The 14,136-nt window shown below is 35.2% G+C and overlaps 1 protein-coding gene across 3 annotated transcripts in view; it reads right to left on the minus strand.

Moving 5' to 3' along the window:
* KCTD3 (potassium channel tetramerization domain containing 3) overlaps positions 1 to 14,136 on the minus strand; it is a 56,303-nt gene that overhangs the window by 13,302 nt on the left and 28,865 nt on the right. For all 3 annotated transcript variants that reach the window (XM_010356784.2, XM_030936495.1, XM_010356801.2), the window contains 4 exons: positions 12,497 to 12,612; positions 5,878 to 5,965; positions 5,631 to 5,747; positions 3,521 to 3,691 (listed from right to left, as the gene is read on the minus strand). In XM_010356784.2, coding sequence (XP_010355086.1) covers positions 3,521 to 3,691; positions 5,631 to 5,747; positions 5,878 to 5,965; positions 12,497 to 12,612 — 492 coding nt within the window. The remainder of the gene's footprint in view (positions 1 to 3,520; positions 3,692 to 5,630; positions 5,748 to 5,877; positions 5,966 to 12,496; positions 12,613 to 14,136) is intronic.

The following is a 14,136-nucleotide window of genomic DNA, read 5'->3' on the forward strand; positions in this document are numbered from 1 at the left end:
TATGTCAAGTAAACCTACAGATCCTCATAAAAATAGCTTGTAGGGTATAAATGTAGTAAAGGTTAAAAATAATGTGTGTGTAAGAAAAAAGATGCTGAATATTGTCCTGTTCTGTGGCTAAACTACATAGTAAACAGTTTCCTAGTTTATTTTTCCTAACTATAGAAACTGCTGCTGCTTATGCTACTCAAATATTAACCTAGATCAGGACTTACCGAAAAATTATTGGCACAAATGACATTTGTCAAACATCTTAAGCAATCAGCTATTTATTGCCCACTCATCGTTACATTAAGGAAAATTAAGATTCTGTACTAAAGCTGAGCAATATTTTTATATAAAGAAAGTCTGCATTTAAAAAACATGCTCCAATTAGTTTTATTATGCTAACAGAATATTAACTGAGCATATACTGAAATGTCTCCTACTCTATCTCTACTTTTTTTTGTCTGAGTAGATACTCTGTTTGAAAATATACACCATAAAATGTATTACTAACGCAAAAACTACTTTTTTGGCATGCTTTAATAAAAAATATACTAATTTTGCCACTCATGATTTTAGAAAATCTGCTATTATTAGCAATGAGCTATGAACTCATCCGTAAATATTAGGAAAGTATCCAAAATTTCTTATATACACACACACATAATATTTACTACCAGGTAAAAATGTGTTACATATTTTACAGTTACACATATTTTAAACAAAACTTTAGAAATTTAATTTTGGCAAATAGATATAAGTAACAACTGTGTACTTTCTATTCTTATGTAACAAAATTCTCAATTACTAGACTGTCAGTTTTCTGGTGAAAAAGGAGACATTTTGTACTAGGCTATTTAATTTCATGGGAAATCATTTCCTGATTTCACTACTAAGCTTACTAGGATTCTGAAAAATAATTTAAATATTGTTAGTTGATTCAATTGGACAACTACGTCAATTTTGCTAATACCAGTCATTATCTAAAGTTTTTCTTTAAGGGATCAAACTGCACTATAAGGAAAACAATGTCATTACATATGTGTTAATATCCACCAGGTGGCAGAATAACATAACTAAGTATACATAAAATACTCCAGATTTTTTCTTAAAAAGGATATTTCTCTTGATAAACTTACATAAGTTTCAAACCTACATGAAATATCTGATGTTAAAATACAAGTTTTACAAAGTAGTTTCTTGGTATCACATCCCACAATAACATTATAACCACAATAGCAATTATTACAGAGTATCTCTATACGTTACCATCGAAACATCACAGTAACCCTGCAAAACGGCCTATTTTCCCAGAGCATTGAGTTGCCTTATCTCATAACATTTATTCAGCATCTTTTATGTGTCAGAACTATGCTAAGTGCTGAGAACAGAACAAAGTTTCTGCTATTGGAAAACTTCTCTAGAAGACAGAGATAATAAACAAGCAAATAAATGATTAAGTGATAAAGCTATGAGGAAAACAAAGCAAGGTACTGTTAGAGAAAGTTACTGTTGGATAGAGGTTTGGCTAATTTAATTTAAAGCAGGTGGCCAAGGAGTCTTCATTGAGAAGGGATTTGAAATGCCACCAGAATGACAAGAATGCAGCCAAACAAATATCTAGGGGCAAACCATTTCGAATAAAAAGAACAAACGCAAAAGTTCTCTAAGGCATTTTTAAAAAATAGAAAAGCCAAAGGTTAGAGTGTTATCAGCAATGAGAAAAGTGACATGGGAGTTGGGAAGAGATTTTAAAGGTAGGTAGAATCTAGAATAAGAAAAGCCATATAGGCCATGGTAGAAATTTAAATTTATTCTAAATACAATCAGAAGCCATCAGGAATCAGACTTGGTTTGCATTTCTAAAAGATACTTCCGGCTGCTGTGTGGAATATGTACCACAGAGAGGGAAAAGCTGAGAAGTTACTAGTCATCTAGGGGAAAAAGGATGATGATGTGAGATAATAGACTGACAGCAATGAAAAGTGATTGGATTTGTGACATAATGTGGCAGCAAAGCCAACAGGACTTACTGGTGAATTGTACTATGTGGGAGGTGAAAGAAAGGGAGAAATCAAGGATGATTCCTAGATTTTCAGCGTTAGTAGATAAGTAGATGGTGATACTGCATACTAAGATGGCTTTTGAGACAGAAATCGTTAAGTTCCATTTTGTCCAACTTAATTTGAGATGCCTATTAAACATACAACCAGAGATCCAGACACTGGATGCACAGGTTTGGAACTCTTTGGATGGTCACAGGTGGAGGAAAGTTTGGGAGCCAATGACATATAGTTACCTACTATTCAAACAACCGGGAAAGTGCAGATAAAGAAGAATAGAGAGTACAGGAAAGAGCTCAAGGGCAATCCAACACTCACCAATTGGGCAAAAGAGGAGGCACCAGCAAGAGTTAGAAACTCCTCAGTGGGGGAGGGGAGTAATGTTTTATGAAAACCTAACAGAGACTGTTTTAGCAAGGCCTACTTATACCACAAACAATTATACATTCAATAAAAGCATAATCAGTCAGCTATGGACTGAATTTCAGCTCCACATGGTGCTTAAATAGATTGAGAAACTTTCACTACATCTTTCACAAAAGATGCATTACCTTCTAGCCAGCCTTCATAAAAACAAATCTGATACATGAAAATCACGTTTGTAAAAGTTTTAAGTTGGGTAGGAACTGCTCTACAAAAGGAGTTAATGTAAGACTCCTCTAGAAAGCAAGCTCTACTGACATACCCAACTCACAATGCAACTTTCACAAAGCCTTTTAGAAATCATCTTCCATACACAATTAATTTCTTCAATAGAATTTTACTTTGTAATCGGAAAGTACTACTTGTTAAACTTGAAAATTAGTATTTAATTTTTTATGTATCCAATTAGTATTTAAATTTTTAAAAATTTTATATGACTATAAAGAACTACAAACCCATGAAAAGGTTATTTTCTTCAAATAATCTCTATAATTTTAATTTTTATTATTTTTATGAGATGACAAAATATCAAAACACACATTTAAATCCACAGTTTTAGCATTAAACCATAAGATAACCCGATTTATATTAAAAGTAAAACTTGAAAAATTTAAAAAAAATTCCTCTTAGCAGGGTCAAAATAAATATTTTGCAATAAGATATACTGAGAGACAAAAAAAAATCACATCTCCTAAATTTATGTACCTTAAAACCAGGCAAAATAAAAACCATCTTTTTTTTTTTCCTCTTTTTTGGTAGAAACGGGGTTTCACCATGTTGCCCAGGCTAGTGTCGAACGCCTGGGCTAAACCAATCCACCTGCCTTGGCCTCCCAAAGTGCTAGGATTTATAGGCGTGAGCCACTATGACCAGCTCAAAGAAATCTTTAAAAGACAATCATAATTTCCTCAGTTATTAAACTTTTCTAGTACTTCTTTTAGTATATTTTTCTCACATAAACACTGCGTTTTCATTCTTTTAATTTGCACGGGTACAGAAAATAACACACAAGGCCAAGTTCTTTACCAGTACTAATGAAATTATTTTACCTGATACAAGATGCTTCTCTGATAGCATGATTTTTGTTACGGGACTTCGGTGAACTGTGAAAGTCTGAAAAAGCTGAGGACCTGATCCAACTGTCTCTGGGTGTTGTACAATCACTCGTACTGCTCCAGAGCTCGTACCATAGGCGATCTCAATCCAGTTACCACTGACACCTATATCAAGTCGAGTTGACAGGTGATATATTACTGAATGATAATAAAAAAGCTACCCTTGCAAAGCTTCCCTTAGGCAGAGCCGGATTCACTGTTTATATCAGCCCTAAATCCAGTTCAGTAAAAAAAAAATCTTAAGACTTCTCGGGTCATCTTAAAATCATTATTTCCTTGACAAATCTTTTCCTAACCTCACTTCAAGATGTAACTACTCACCTCCTGCCTTGCACTATTAGGTTCTATCACAGCAATTATAACACATTATTCTGTACTTATTTATATGTCTAGCTACTTCTACTCCTTATTGACAAAGACTGAATCATAATCATCTTTTTATCTGTCACCTTACAGAGTACCTGGGACATAGTAGATACTCAACATAGTTTAAAGAATTCATAAATCTGCCATGCCAAGAACACTACATAGTATCCCAAAAGCAATATTCCTTATTATGCATAGTATCCCAAAAGCATAGTATCCCAAAAGCAATATTCCTTATTATGTGTAGCCTAGAATTACCATCTGTTCTACTTAAACTACAATACTAAATCATTCTCAAATGGTCAAGCATTAGATATAAATACTATATATATAAATACTATTGAAGTTTCAAAACACTGTGCTAGGGAATAAACAGATCCATTACATTGCTTCCATCATACTTACAATATGTTGTTTCTTCTAATCATCTAAGGTTCAGCAGTGTCTTTTCTTTCCTTTTATTACAAAAGTGCCCAGTCCCCATCGTAAATTTAGATAGGAAAAAATTCAGCAACCTATACTCTTAAAAGCTTCACAGATAGAGAACCTCTTAGCTTTACTAGCTGTTCTAGTTTTACTAACTGATTCATCTGAAAGTACCTGAATCAAAGGAAAAAAAGCATGTCATGAAAAACACTTCCTATAACCAGAAAGATGACTGCATTTTTCATGTCTTAAAATCCCCCGCCACAACAAAAGAAGTGCTTTGATTTGTAAAACTTTCCCAGTTTTATGCCTGCTTTTTAACTAGATTAAAAAAAAAATCCACATCTCATTCTAGAGCAGGGGTTGGCACACTTTCTGTAAAGGGCCAAGTAGTAAACATTGTAAACTCTGCATGCCACACTGTCTCTGTCACAACCTCTCAATTCTGTCATTGTGGCAGAAAAGCAGCCAAAGACAGCTGGTATCAAAAAGAGCCAGCTTGGCTAGAAATCCATGGTTTACTGAACCCTATTTCTAGAGCAATACAATTTAAGTCCTACTATGGTTTCAGTCAAATTCATGGGTATACTCTTGAATATTTCTTTCATACTAAAAATTATGGTTTCCTTTGTTAATTTAAATAAAATGATGACTTATATAAGTAGCACATCCAAACCTATTATTATTACTGAATATATATTGTTTATTAGAACTCCTTTCATTACAGATAAATTTTAAATTTCCCCTTTGTGTTTCTCTCTTACTCCTTTACAGAACTAGTCTGTTACTTTCATTGCAATGGCCTCTAAAATGCACTGAAAGTTATAAAACACCTTTTTTCTACAGCTTACATTTTTAAATTCCCAAGAAAATAAGCTTAGTTTCCAGTAGTAGTCTAAGAACTTTTTATTTTTTAAAAAGTTCCTAATTTTGATGTGAAAAATTAGTTATTTTAATAGGAAGATAAATGTGCATATTTTTTTTGTAATTTCAGCTAATATTATAATAATATGGCTCAACAAATGCAATTCAGCAGAAGTTCCAATTTTCCGCCTCAAATTATGTTTGTTTACTAGTCATGTTTGACTTCAGTATAAAACTGAATACAAATTTTAGACTTTGTAGAGATGAAATCCTTAGCACTACAATTCTCAAAAAGAAAGACACCAGTTTAATTTGACCTAGTCACATAATAAATTAATGAATAAAAAGATAAAAAGTCAAGAATGTATATAATTGGCCATGTACTAACTTGTTTTGGGTGTGAGGTAAACACTCAGAGCAGTAATAGCATCATTTGAAGGATCATGATACAGTTCAGTTACAAGAAGATCATTATCTTTCATCCGCAAGGGGAACTTCTGCATATCTAAAACATAGACAATTTAAACAGCATTAAAATAAATAGCATATCTATTTAAAACTGATAGGTAATGTTTTCTTGTTCTCATTTAAAAAATTACATTAAGCAGGAGCATTTTAAGTGACTGTACACTTACCTATGTAATATATCGATCCATTGTTACATCCCAGCAGAAGGAATGATCCAGCAGTGTCGTAACTAGTTATAGGAACAACATCTTGAACCTGATGTAGTAAGAGTATTATTAGATGTTAGATAGTAATTATAATTTCTGTTTTCTGGTCAATTTCCTCAAAACTTTGATTCTTCTGGTACAGAGGCAACCAACACCCAAATTTAGTAGGGCTTAGGAAATAAACTTTCTATAGGTGCATACATGCACACACATATACACAAACACGCTATAGAGAACCCACCAATATACTTCCTTCAAAATATTTTTTTAATTGTATTTCCCACAGCAGTACTTTCCTTTCTCAATTTCAGTGGGTTGTCTCCTCTTTTTTTGCATGTGATCACCAGATCGCAGCCCACTGGAACTGAAAGGCCAAGTCTGACCAGCTCCCTCTCTTTTCCCCTTCTCATACAAGAGATTAAACGACCTGTCCAAAGTCACACAGTAAGCAAGTGATAGAATTAGAACTAGTAAACAAAGCAACTGATTTCCAGAAAGTACTTGGTCCCTTGATAATTTATTATTTCTCTGAAAAGGTGGTATTCTCTATTTTTCATTCTCCTTATTAAAGATTACTTGCTTTCTAGGAAATGGCAAGGCAAACAAAGTCTCATATGCATTTATTTTTTTAAAGTACAGGAATAAAAAAATTAGTTTTTCCAGGAAAATCAATCTAGTTTACAAATTAATACCTTTCCATATTTGCACTAAAAGAAACAGCAAAGGGCTTGAATTTTACCACAAAACAAAACAAAAAGCAAACAAACAAAAACCATAAAAAGTGTGGGCGTGGTGGCTCACGCCTGTAATCCCAGCACTTTGGGAGGCCGAAGCGGGCAGATCGCCAGAGGTCGGGAGTTCAAAATCAGCCTAGCTAACATAGTGAAACCCTGTCTCTACTAAATATACAAAATTAGCTGGGTGTAGTGGCGTAAGCCAGTAATCCCATCTACTCGGGAGGCTGAGGCAGAAGAATCACTCAAACCCGGGAGGCAGAGGTTGCGGTGAGCCGGGATCGTGCCACTGCATTCCAGCCTGGGCAACAGAGTGAGACTTGGTCTTCAAATTAAAAAAAACAAAAAAACAAAAAAAAAAGTGTTTGCTAGGATAGTCGCAATACTATTTTAGTAGAGTACTATCCTACTCTTCATCACAATTGATCTTTCCTGTTTAGAGCCAGGCCAGACATGCCTATTAAGCTTCTTCATAGATGGCACTTAAATGAATTATTAGACACCAAGTTTTGCTTCCAAGTCTAAAAAATTTCCAATAATTTAAAAGTTAAAAATGTTAAGGGACTTTTACTTTCATATACTATATCTGGCTTTCATTTGAAAAGTTAAAATCTAAACATTATCTGCTTAACATTTAAGTACTTTTTATGTACCACATATTATCCAAGAGAACAAACACTGAACTAGAGATAAGGGATGTGGGGTATCTCCTTGCTCTCTAGGAGCTGGTAAACTTGTGAGAAAGAAAAATAACAAACAATTGTAGTGTGTCAGGCACTACAACAGACTAAATACAATCAGAGGAGAGAGGGGAAGAATTGACATCTCAATGCTGGTGGGTGAAGAGCAAAGATCAAGGAAGGGTTCACAGAGGAAGTGAAGCTTGAACACTGAAGTCAACTATGAGTTAAGTAGGGCAAGGGGAAAGGGAATATCTGAAGAGCAAGTGAAAAAGCACAGAATCTAGTTTCATTCTAATTAAAAACAGGAATAACTAAAACTTGGAAATAATGATTCCTCTAAGCTCTTCCTGATATAACCCTAATTTCTCTATGCACCCTCTCAATGTCATGCAGTTATGAGTTACACTAGAAATATCTCAAAGAACTCAATTGTCATGCCCTATCCTGAGGTCAGGCTTTTAATTAAAGCTAATGCCAAAACATTTTATACCAGGTAAACATTAAGTACTTTTCAGTGATATCAGTAAAGATGTCTAAAGGATGGAGGGGAGACTGCTTTACACACCACTAACCAATTTTCTTACCCAAGTTAACTAAATCATCTTAGCTCTAGCACTAAAGGAAAGGGCTTAAACTCCTACCCCAGAATCTTCATGGCAGGAAAATGGGGACAGATAAGACCATGAGATTCTTCTCCCTTTGGACACTTTTTTCTTTTTTTCAATGAAAGAGCAGGAGAAGCCTAGCACTTCCCAAGGCACAAAGGCAAACATTTTAACCATTTATTCTCCGGGAGGATGGGCGCTAGGATTAAAGCCTTGCTACTTCTTTTTCCGTAACCCTTAATCATGATCTGCTTTTCTTTCCATGTCTACCCCTCAGTACAGGGAGAACAGAGAAAGCAGAGGATAAGCAGAATCACAGTGAGTTAGAACTGCCGAGTTCTTCTCTCCTAGCACAAGCAAGGAAGCAGCCACTGTGTAGCCTCCTCTTCTTTATCCTAACAACTTCATGGCAAGAATCCAAGAAACCATACTGATTAGTATGCATGGTTCAGTCATGTGGTCACAAATAAAATATGCAAGTGGATTTTTCTCTTATAAGGTAGCACACAGTGATTACCACTAATCTCTACATGTAAATTTAAATGTTTTACAGTTTTAAAATACCAGTCTATCTTCCCATATAAGGCCCCTAGAATCTTTTAACTACAATCTCTATACCTGTAAACTCATCATTATTTTTTACAGGATGTTTTAACCTTCATCCATTAATTTTCAAATAATCACTTATCTAAATTTACCATCGTATTTACCACTTCCCAATTTCCTAATCACTGCTTAATGCATTCCATTTCTTCCCCTTCAAATACAACCTTCTTCTCAAAAGGCATTTTTCTTTAGTAGTCCTTTCATTGAGGGTTATTGAGTGAGAAATTCTCTCTGAAAAAAACCCTTCTCATTCAGGTAGTTTTGCTGTGTATAAAAACCTAGGTTGAAAGTTACTTTCTCTGCCATTTGGAGAATGGCCATAGTCTTCTTCTGGTGTCTACTACTGGTGATGAGGAATCTGCTCAAAGTCTAATTACAGGCAAACTGTCACTATTCTGTGAATACTTTTTATCGTAATGTATCTTTTATTACAGCACATTTAAACATTTAGGCTGCCAAGACTTGGTACATTTCTTTAATCAATAAATTCATGTCCTTTTTCATTTCTCCAAAATGTTAGCCACTGTTATCTTTTCCAATATGGCTCCTCTAGCCTGTTCCTACATGAAATACTTTCTCACTTTTTCCTCCTTTTTCATATTTTCTATCTCACTCTCTTGGCTAAACTGGAAATGATTTTCTCAGATGTGTCTGTCAATTTACTAATTTTCTTTTAGCTCTGCTTCTATTTAACCATTAAATAAATTTTTAAAAAATTTTCAATGATCTTTTAATTTTTAGTGTTTTATTTCCCTCCATTTTCTGATTTGTCCTATTCCTTCAATACAGCAGCTTTCTAATTGTTCCATTATTTCCAATTTGGGGATTGCAAATTTTTTATGTTTGATGACTTTTCATCATTTGTTTCCATGTGAAGTTTATAAGTTTTGGGAGGTTATTTTAGTAGAAATTACTCCTTTGACAGGATTCTTGTGTGCTCTCTTTCGTGAAAGTGTTCTAACTGGTGTCATGTCTGTATATAGAAATGTAATTGGTCCTAAATCAGTTTCTCAAATTGGAGCTCTCATACAACAAAGGCAAGTCTTTGTGCTTCAATTCACTCCTAATTTGAATATGTTGGTTTCAGTTTCTAATGGTTTACTCTTGCATCTCCATTTCCCATTCCAAGACACCAAACACACATCAAACTTTCTTGTTCCAAGACTACTGGGCAAACTTTTCCCAGTGTTCTCAGGGAATGAGAAACTTAAACCTTCAGATTTTTGCAGGAGGCTCAATTTCTACTGTCCCATGAAATCATGCCGGCTTTTGCTAAAATCCCAGATCCCAGAGACTTTACTTTGGTATGTGGTATGCAAGTGTGTATAAACAAACTAGTCAATTAACATAATTTAATACATAGTATAACAATATACATTGTTTCAATATTTGTATCTAATATTTCTATGTATAAGTTTAGAATGTCTAAATCTAAGTAAGAATCTCATATTTCTTACTATAAATTCTGTAAGTAAGCAAACAGATCATACTTAAGAAAGCAGTCAAGACATCATACTGAAAAGTCAATCCTCTCTCTCCCCCAACAAAATGTGGACCCAGGATTCCAATGCCTGCCTTATTCCTATTTCTAATATGCGGAGGTCTGTAAACCTATCACACACACAAAAAAAGTTTGCTTCTAACAGCAGTGCTACAGGTGCCTCACAACAGGAAAGAGAGAAGCTAAATTAAACAAAACTCCCAAATTCTTGTCCAGCCTAGTCCATCAGACCACAGAAATTCACTTTGAATTCTTCTTCCCAGAACCAGTATTTCCTCCCCAAACTCAGCCTCCACTGTGTACTTAGAGGCTAGGCTATCACTCAGATGGTACTATGGCTGAAGATCTCTATTTCTCAGAATACACATAGAGTTACCTGATTCTTTAGGAAGTAAAGTAGATAAGGCCTTTCTAGAGCTAACTTCCAAAGCTCTCTGCTTCGATCTGAGAATGAAACATGTATAATCATGTTTCCAATACAAATCTAAATTTAAAATATCAACTTGGGAAATAGTGCCTAAAAATTGCTCTTATGCTATGTAACAGCCTAGGCTACCTACTTGACAATACCAATTAATTCCTTATTAATCTTCTTTTGTAACATAATTTTGTGTGTGTGGGCGGGGTGGGGGTGGAATTAAACAAAAAAAATGGAAACAAGAAACAGAAACATTTCTTTAAATTTTTTTTTTTTACTTTTATCTTACCCGAATCAGACTCAATGCTTTTATAACATTTTCATTAATATTTTATTGAAACTGTCCTCATGATTTTGCAAAAAGCTTTTAAGATTACATACAAACCTGGTTCATCTGACTCAAATACTTAAAATCAACCTTGATTATGTAACTAAAGAACTACATGGAATCCCAGGTCTACTGCAAATATACTATTTATAATCTCTGCAGTACTTGATAATAGTCTTCAATGCCTTTCTCTTTACTCCTTCCTTACCCTTCTGTCACAGAGAAAGAAATGTCTCTACTCCGTATGGGGTCAACCCTTCTAACTGTGCTATAGATTCCACATACACTCTTCACTTTTATGGGACCAGAAATAATCTCCATTCTTTCAATCTTCAGGTCCTTCCAGCAACTCTTCTCTCTAGCTACAAGTGTGCTCAAGCCTGTCCTAACCTAGAGGAAAAATAAAGCACCAAGTATCTTTTTTTTCAAACCAGCATTGATCCTTAAGCCATCACTTTGATTCTCTGCTTTCCTTCACCACCAAACTTCTTGAAAGGTATTTGAATCTGCTGTCTCCTTTCTCTGATCTTTTACTTCCTCATTTCCTGCCATCTAGCTTTCTTCCACCAACACCTAACATCTATATTTGAAAATGAAATCTACTGCCAAAATTGATGTCATTTCTCAATCATGTCATGTGTCTTTGGCTCTTCGTCGTCTATCCTGTCCCCTTAAATGCTAACGTTCCCCCAAAGTTCTAATTTGGACTTTGCTTTCTTTCTATATACCCACTCAATGGAAAATCTTATCAATTTTCTTATCACATAAATATTATGGAATCTAAAGATTTCTTACCCTTTCTTCTTTCCTAAATTCCAAAGGAGTACTTCCAACTATATAACTAACAGCTACACTTGAATAATCATAGGAATCTCTAAGTAAACGTATTAATCAATTTGACCATTCTTCACCCGACCCACCAGCCTATCTGCTTCTCTTCCCACGTTTCCTATCAATTCAAAATACTACCAGCTACTGGATTGTCAAACTAGAAACCCAAAAATAGAAATATATTTCTCTTTCTTCAATTTCCCACATCAATCAGATAGCAGACCTGTCATTTTAGGAAGGTCTATGAAATATTTTTCAAATGTACTCATCTTTGCCACCTCGACCACCACTGCCATTAGTTGAAGTGCTCTGCCTCTCGATTGCGGTATTGCTGTAGTAGATTCCCTCCTGATCTCCAGTCCACCTTTCATTTTAGCAACCACTGTTATCTTTCCAAAACATGGATCTGCTTATGTCACTCCCTGCTTAAAGTCCTTAATTCTTCCTCTTTCCTTTAAGAATCAGGTATTAACCTTTTTAAAGTCTTACCTCTTTCTTACTCCTCTCAAGTACTTGAGAATATTTAGCGTGCTATCATCTCTGAACAGATTATGGGTTTTCACACAGATCTGTGCTCCTGTTCAGGAAATAAAATTTGCCTGGACTACCATGCTAAGGCATTGAACTTCGAACATTTAAAATAAATGGAGAAATGCCAAACCACAGTTTAAAAAACTCACTTATTTTCCAAAGTAACTTAAACTCTTGAAAATATGCTCAAATATGCATCTAGTAAAAAAATTGACCACTACATTTATTCAATATTTGTATAATCGAAACCAGAAACAATATTCTACAAGGTAAAAAAGATACATAATCAGCATACGTTTCAGAAATATTTTAACTTCTGTAATATGCTTTAGTTAAAACTAACCTGCCAGTGCTGAGTGACAGCATTCCACACTCCCACTTTCCCTGTATGACTCGTGGCCACCAACTGGTTACCAATAAAGAAGAGAGCATCTACAGGAACACCCAGGCTGAACACTCCTTAAATGACAATAAACAATGAAAAGGTTAATCAGTCACCATTTTTATAATTAATCAAAACCTGGATTAAAAACATCTTAAAGGTGACTAATTTAAACCTATTCTCATTACTACAAACTATGTGCTATACGTGTTTGGGGACCAGAAATAAGAAACTCACAAGCTCTTAAGCAGCTTACAGAACTACTAACGAAAGGAAGAATCTGCCCCAAGCCATCTCACAGTGCTCTAACACCTTATCCTGAAGCTTGGTTCCTAACCTCAGTTGATCATCAAAATAACCTGATTGACAGATTTAAAATAAACAAAACCAAACAAAAAGGATGCTGGGATCCATGCCAGACTCACTAAATCAGAAAACCTACTGTACTGTTACAAAATCCATAGGCGAGTTAGATGCAGCTTGTCCATAGACCCGATATTTAGGAACTAGTGATCTGAACACACAGACTTGGCAACCTCAACTATCCACAATGTGTCTAAATTCTGGAAATAAGCAAAAAGGAGAAAAAAGCAGCAAGAAGGCAGGCAATACTAAAAACAAACATTTGGGCCTTTTACTCAGAGCTTATTTTAAACCCCATGTTTTCCAGCACTGCAATCTCAATTTAATTAATTCAAAAGACACTACATTAGGCTTTAGGATTAAAAAACATAAGAAGACGAGATGTTACTAAGAACTTACACTTTAGTAGAGAAAAAAATGCAACCAATTATAATTTGATACAATAACAGAAGGATGCACAGGGCACAATAGTATCTATGGGGTAAAAGAGGACATATAAAGGTGGTTGAAAATATATCTTAGAAAAGAAGCCATCTGAGTTGGAGTTTTTGAAGGTTAATAGGAGTCCATCTAATTGGGAGACTGAATAATGGCAAGCTCAGGGAATCTGAGCAAACAGAAGATAAGTGTAGGTGAGCGAGGTTGTAATGAGCACATATCACACATCAACAGCAAAAGACCCAACAATGCCTAAGCAGAGAATTCTAGGCTCACCTTGGTATGGCATATTGGCCTTATACAGTTGTCTCTCTTTAGCAGAGTACTGCAGTAGGAGTCAGGAGAACCTGGGTTGGGATCCTGGCTCTCAGAGTACCTTTGTTTGCCACTTTTTTGGTTCTTATCTCAACTACAAAATAGGGTTTAAGCTAAATGTTTCAATGATCACTTGAGCTTAAAAATGTTATAACTGGCCAGGCACGATGGCTCACGCCTGTAATCCAGCACTTCGGGAGGCCAGGGAGGGTGGATCACTTGAGGTCAGGAGTTCAAAACCAGCCTGGGCAACATAGTGAAACTCCATCTCTACCAAAAATACAAAAATTAGCTGGGTATGGTAGCACATGCCTGTAATGCCAGCTACTGGGGAGGCTGTGGCAAGAGAATTGCTTGCACCCAGAGGCAGAGGTTACAGTGAGCTGAGACCACACCAGTGCACTCCAGCCTGGGTGACAGAGCAAGACACTGTCTCAAAAAAAAAGTTATAATCGAATTCTAGCACTTAAATAGCATTATCTTAA

This window comes from Rhinopithecus roxellana, chromosome 8, assembly GCF_007565055.1.
Source record: "Rhinopithecus roxellana isolate Shanxi Qingling chromosome 8, ASM756505v1, whole genome shotgun sequence".
NCBI lineage: Eukaryota > Metazoa > Chordata > Mammalia > Primates > Cercopithecidae > Rhinopithecus > Rhinopithecus roxellana.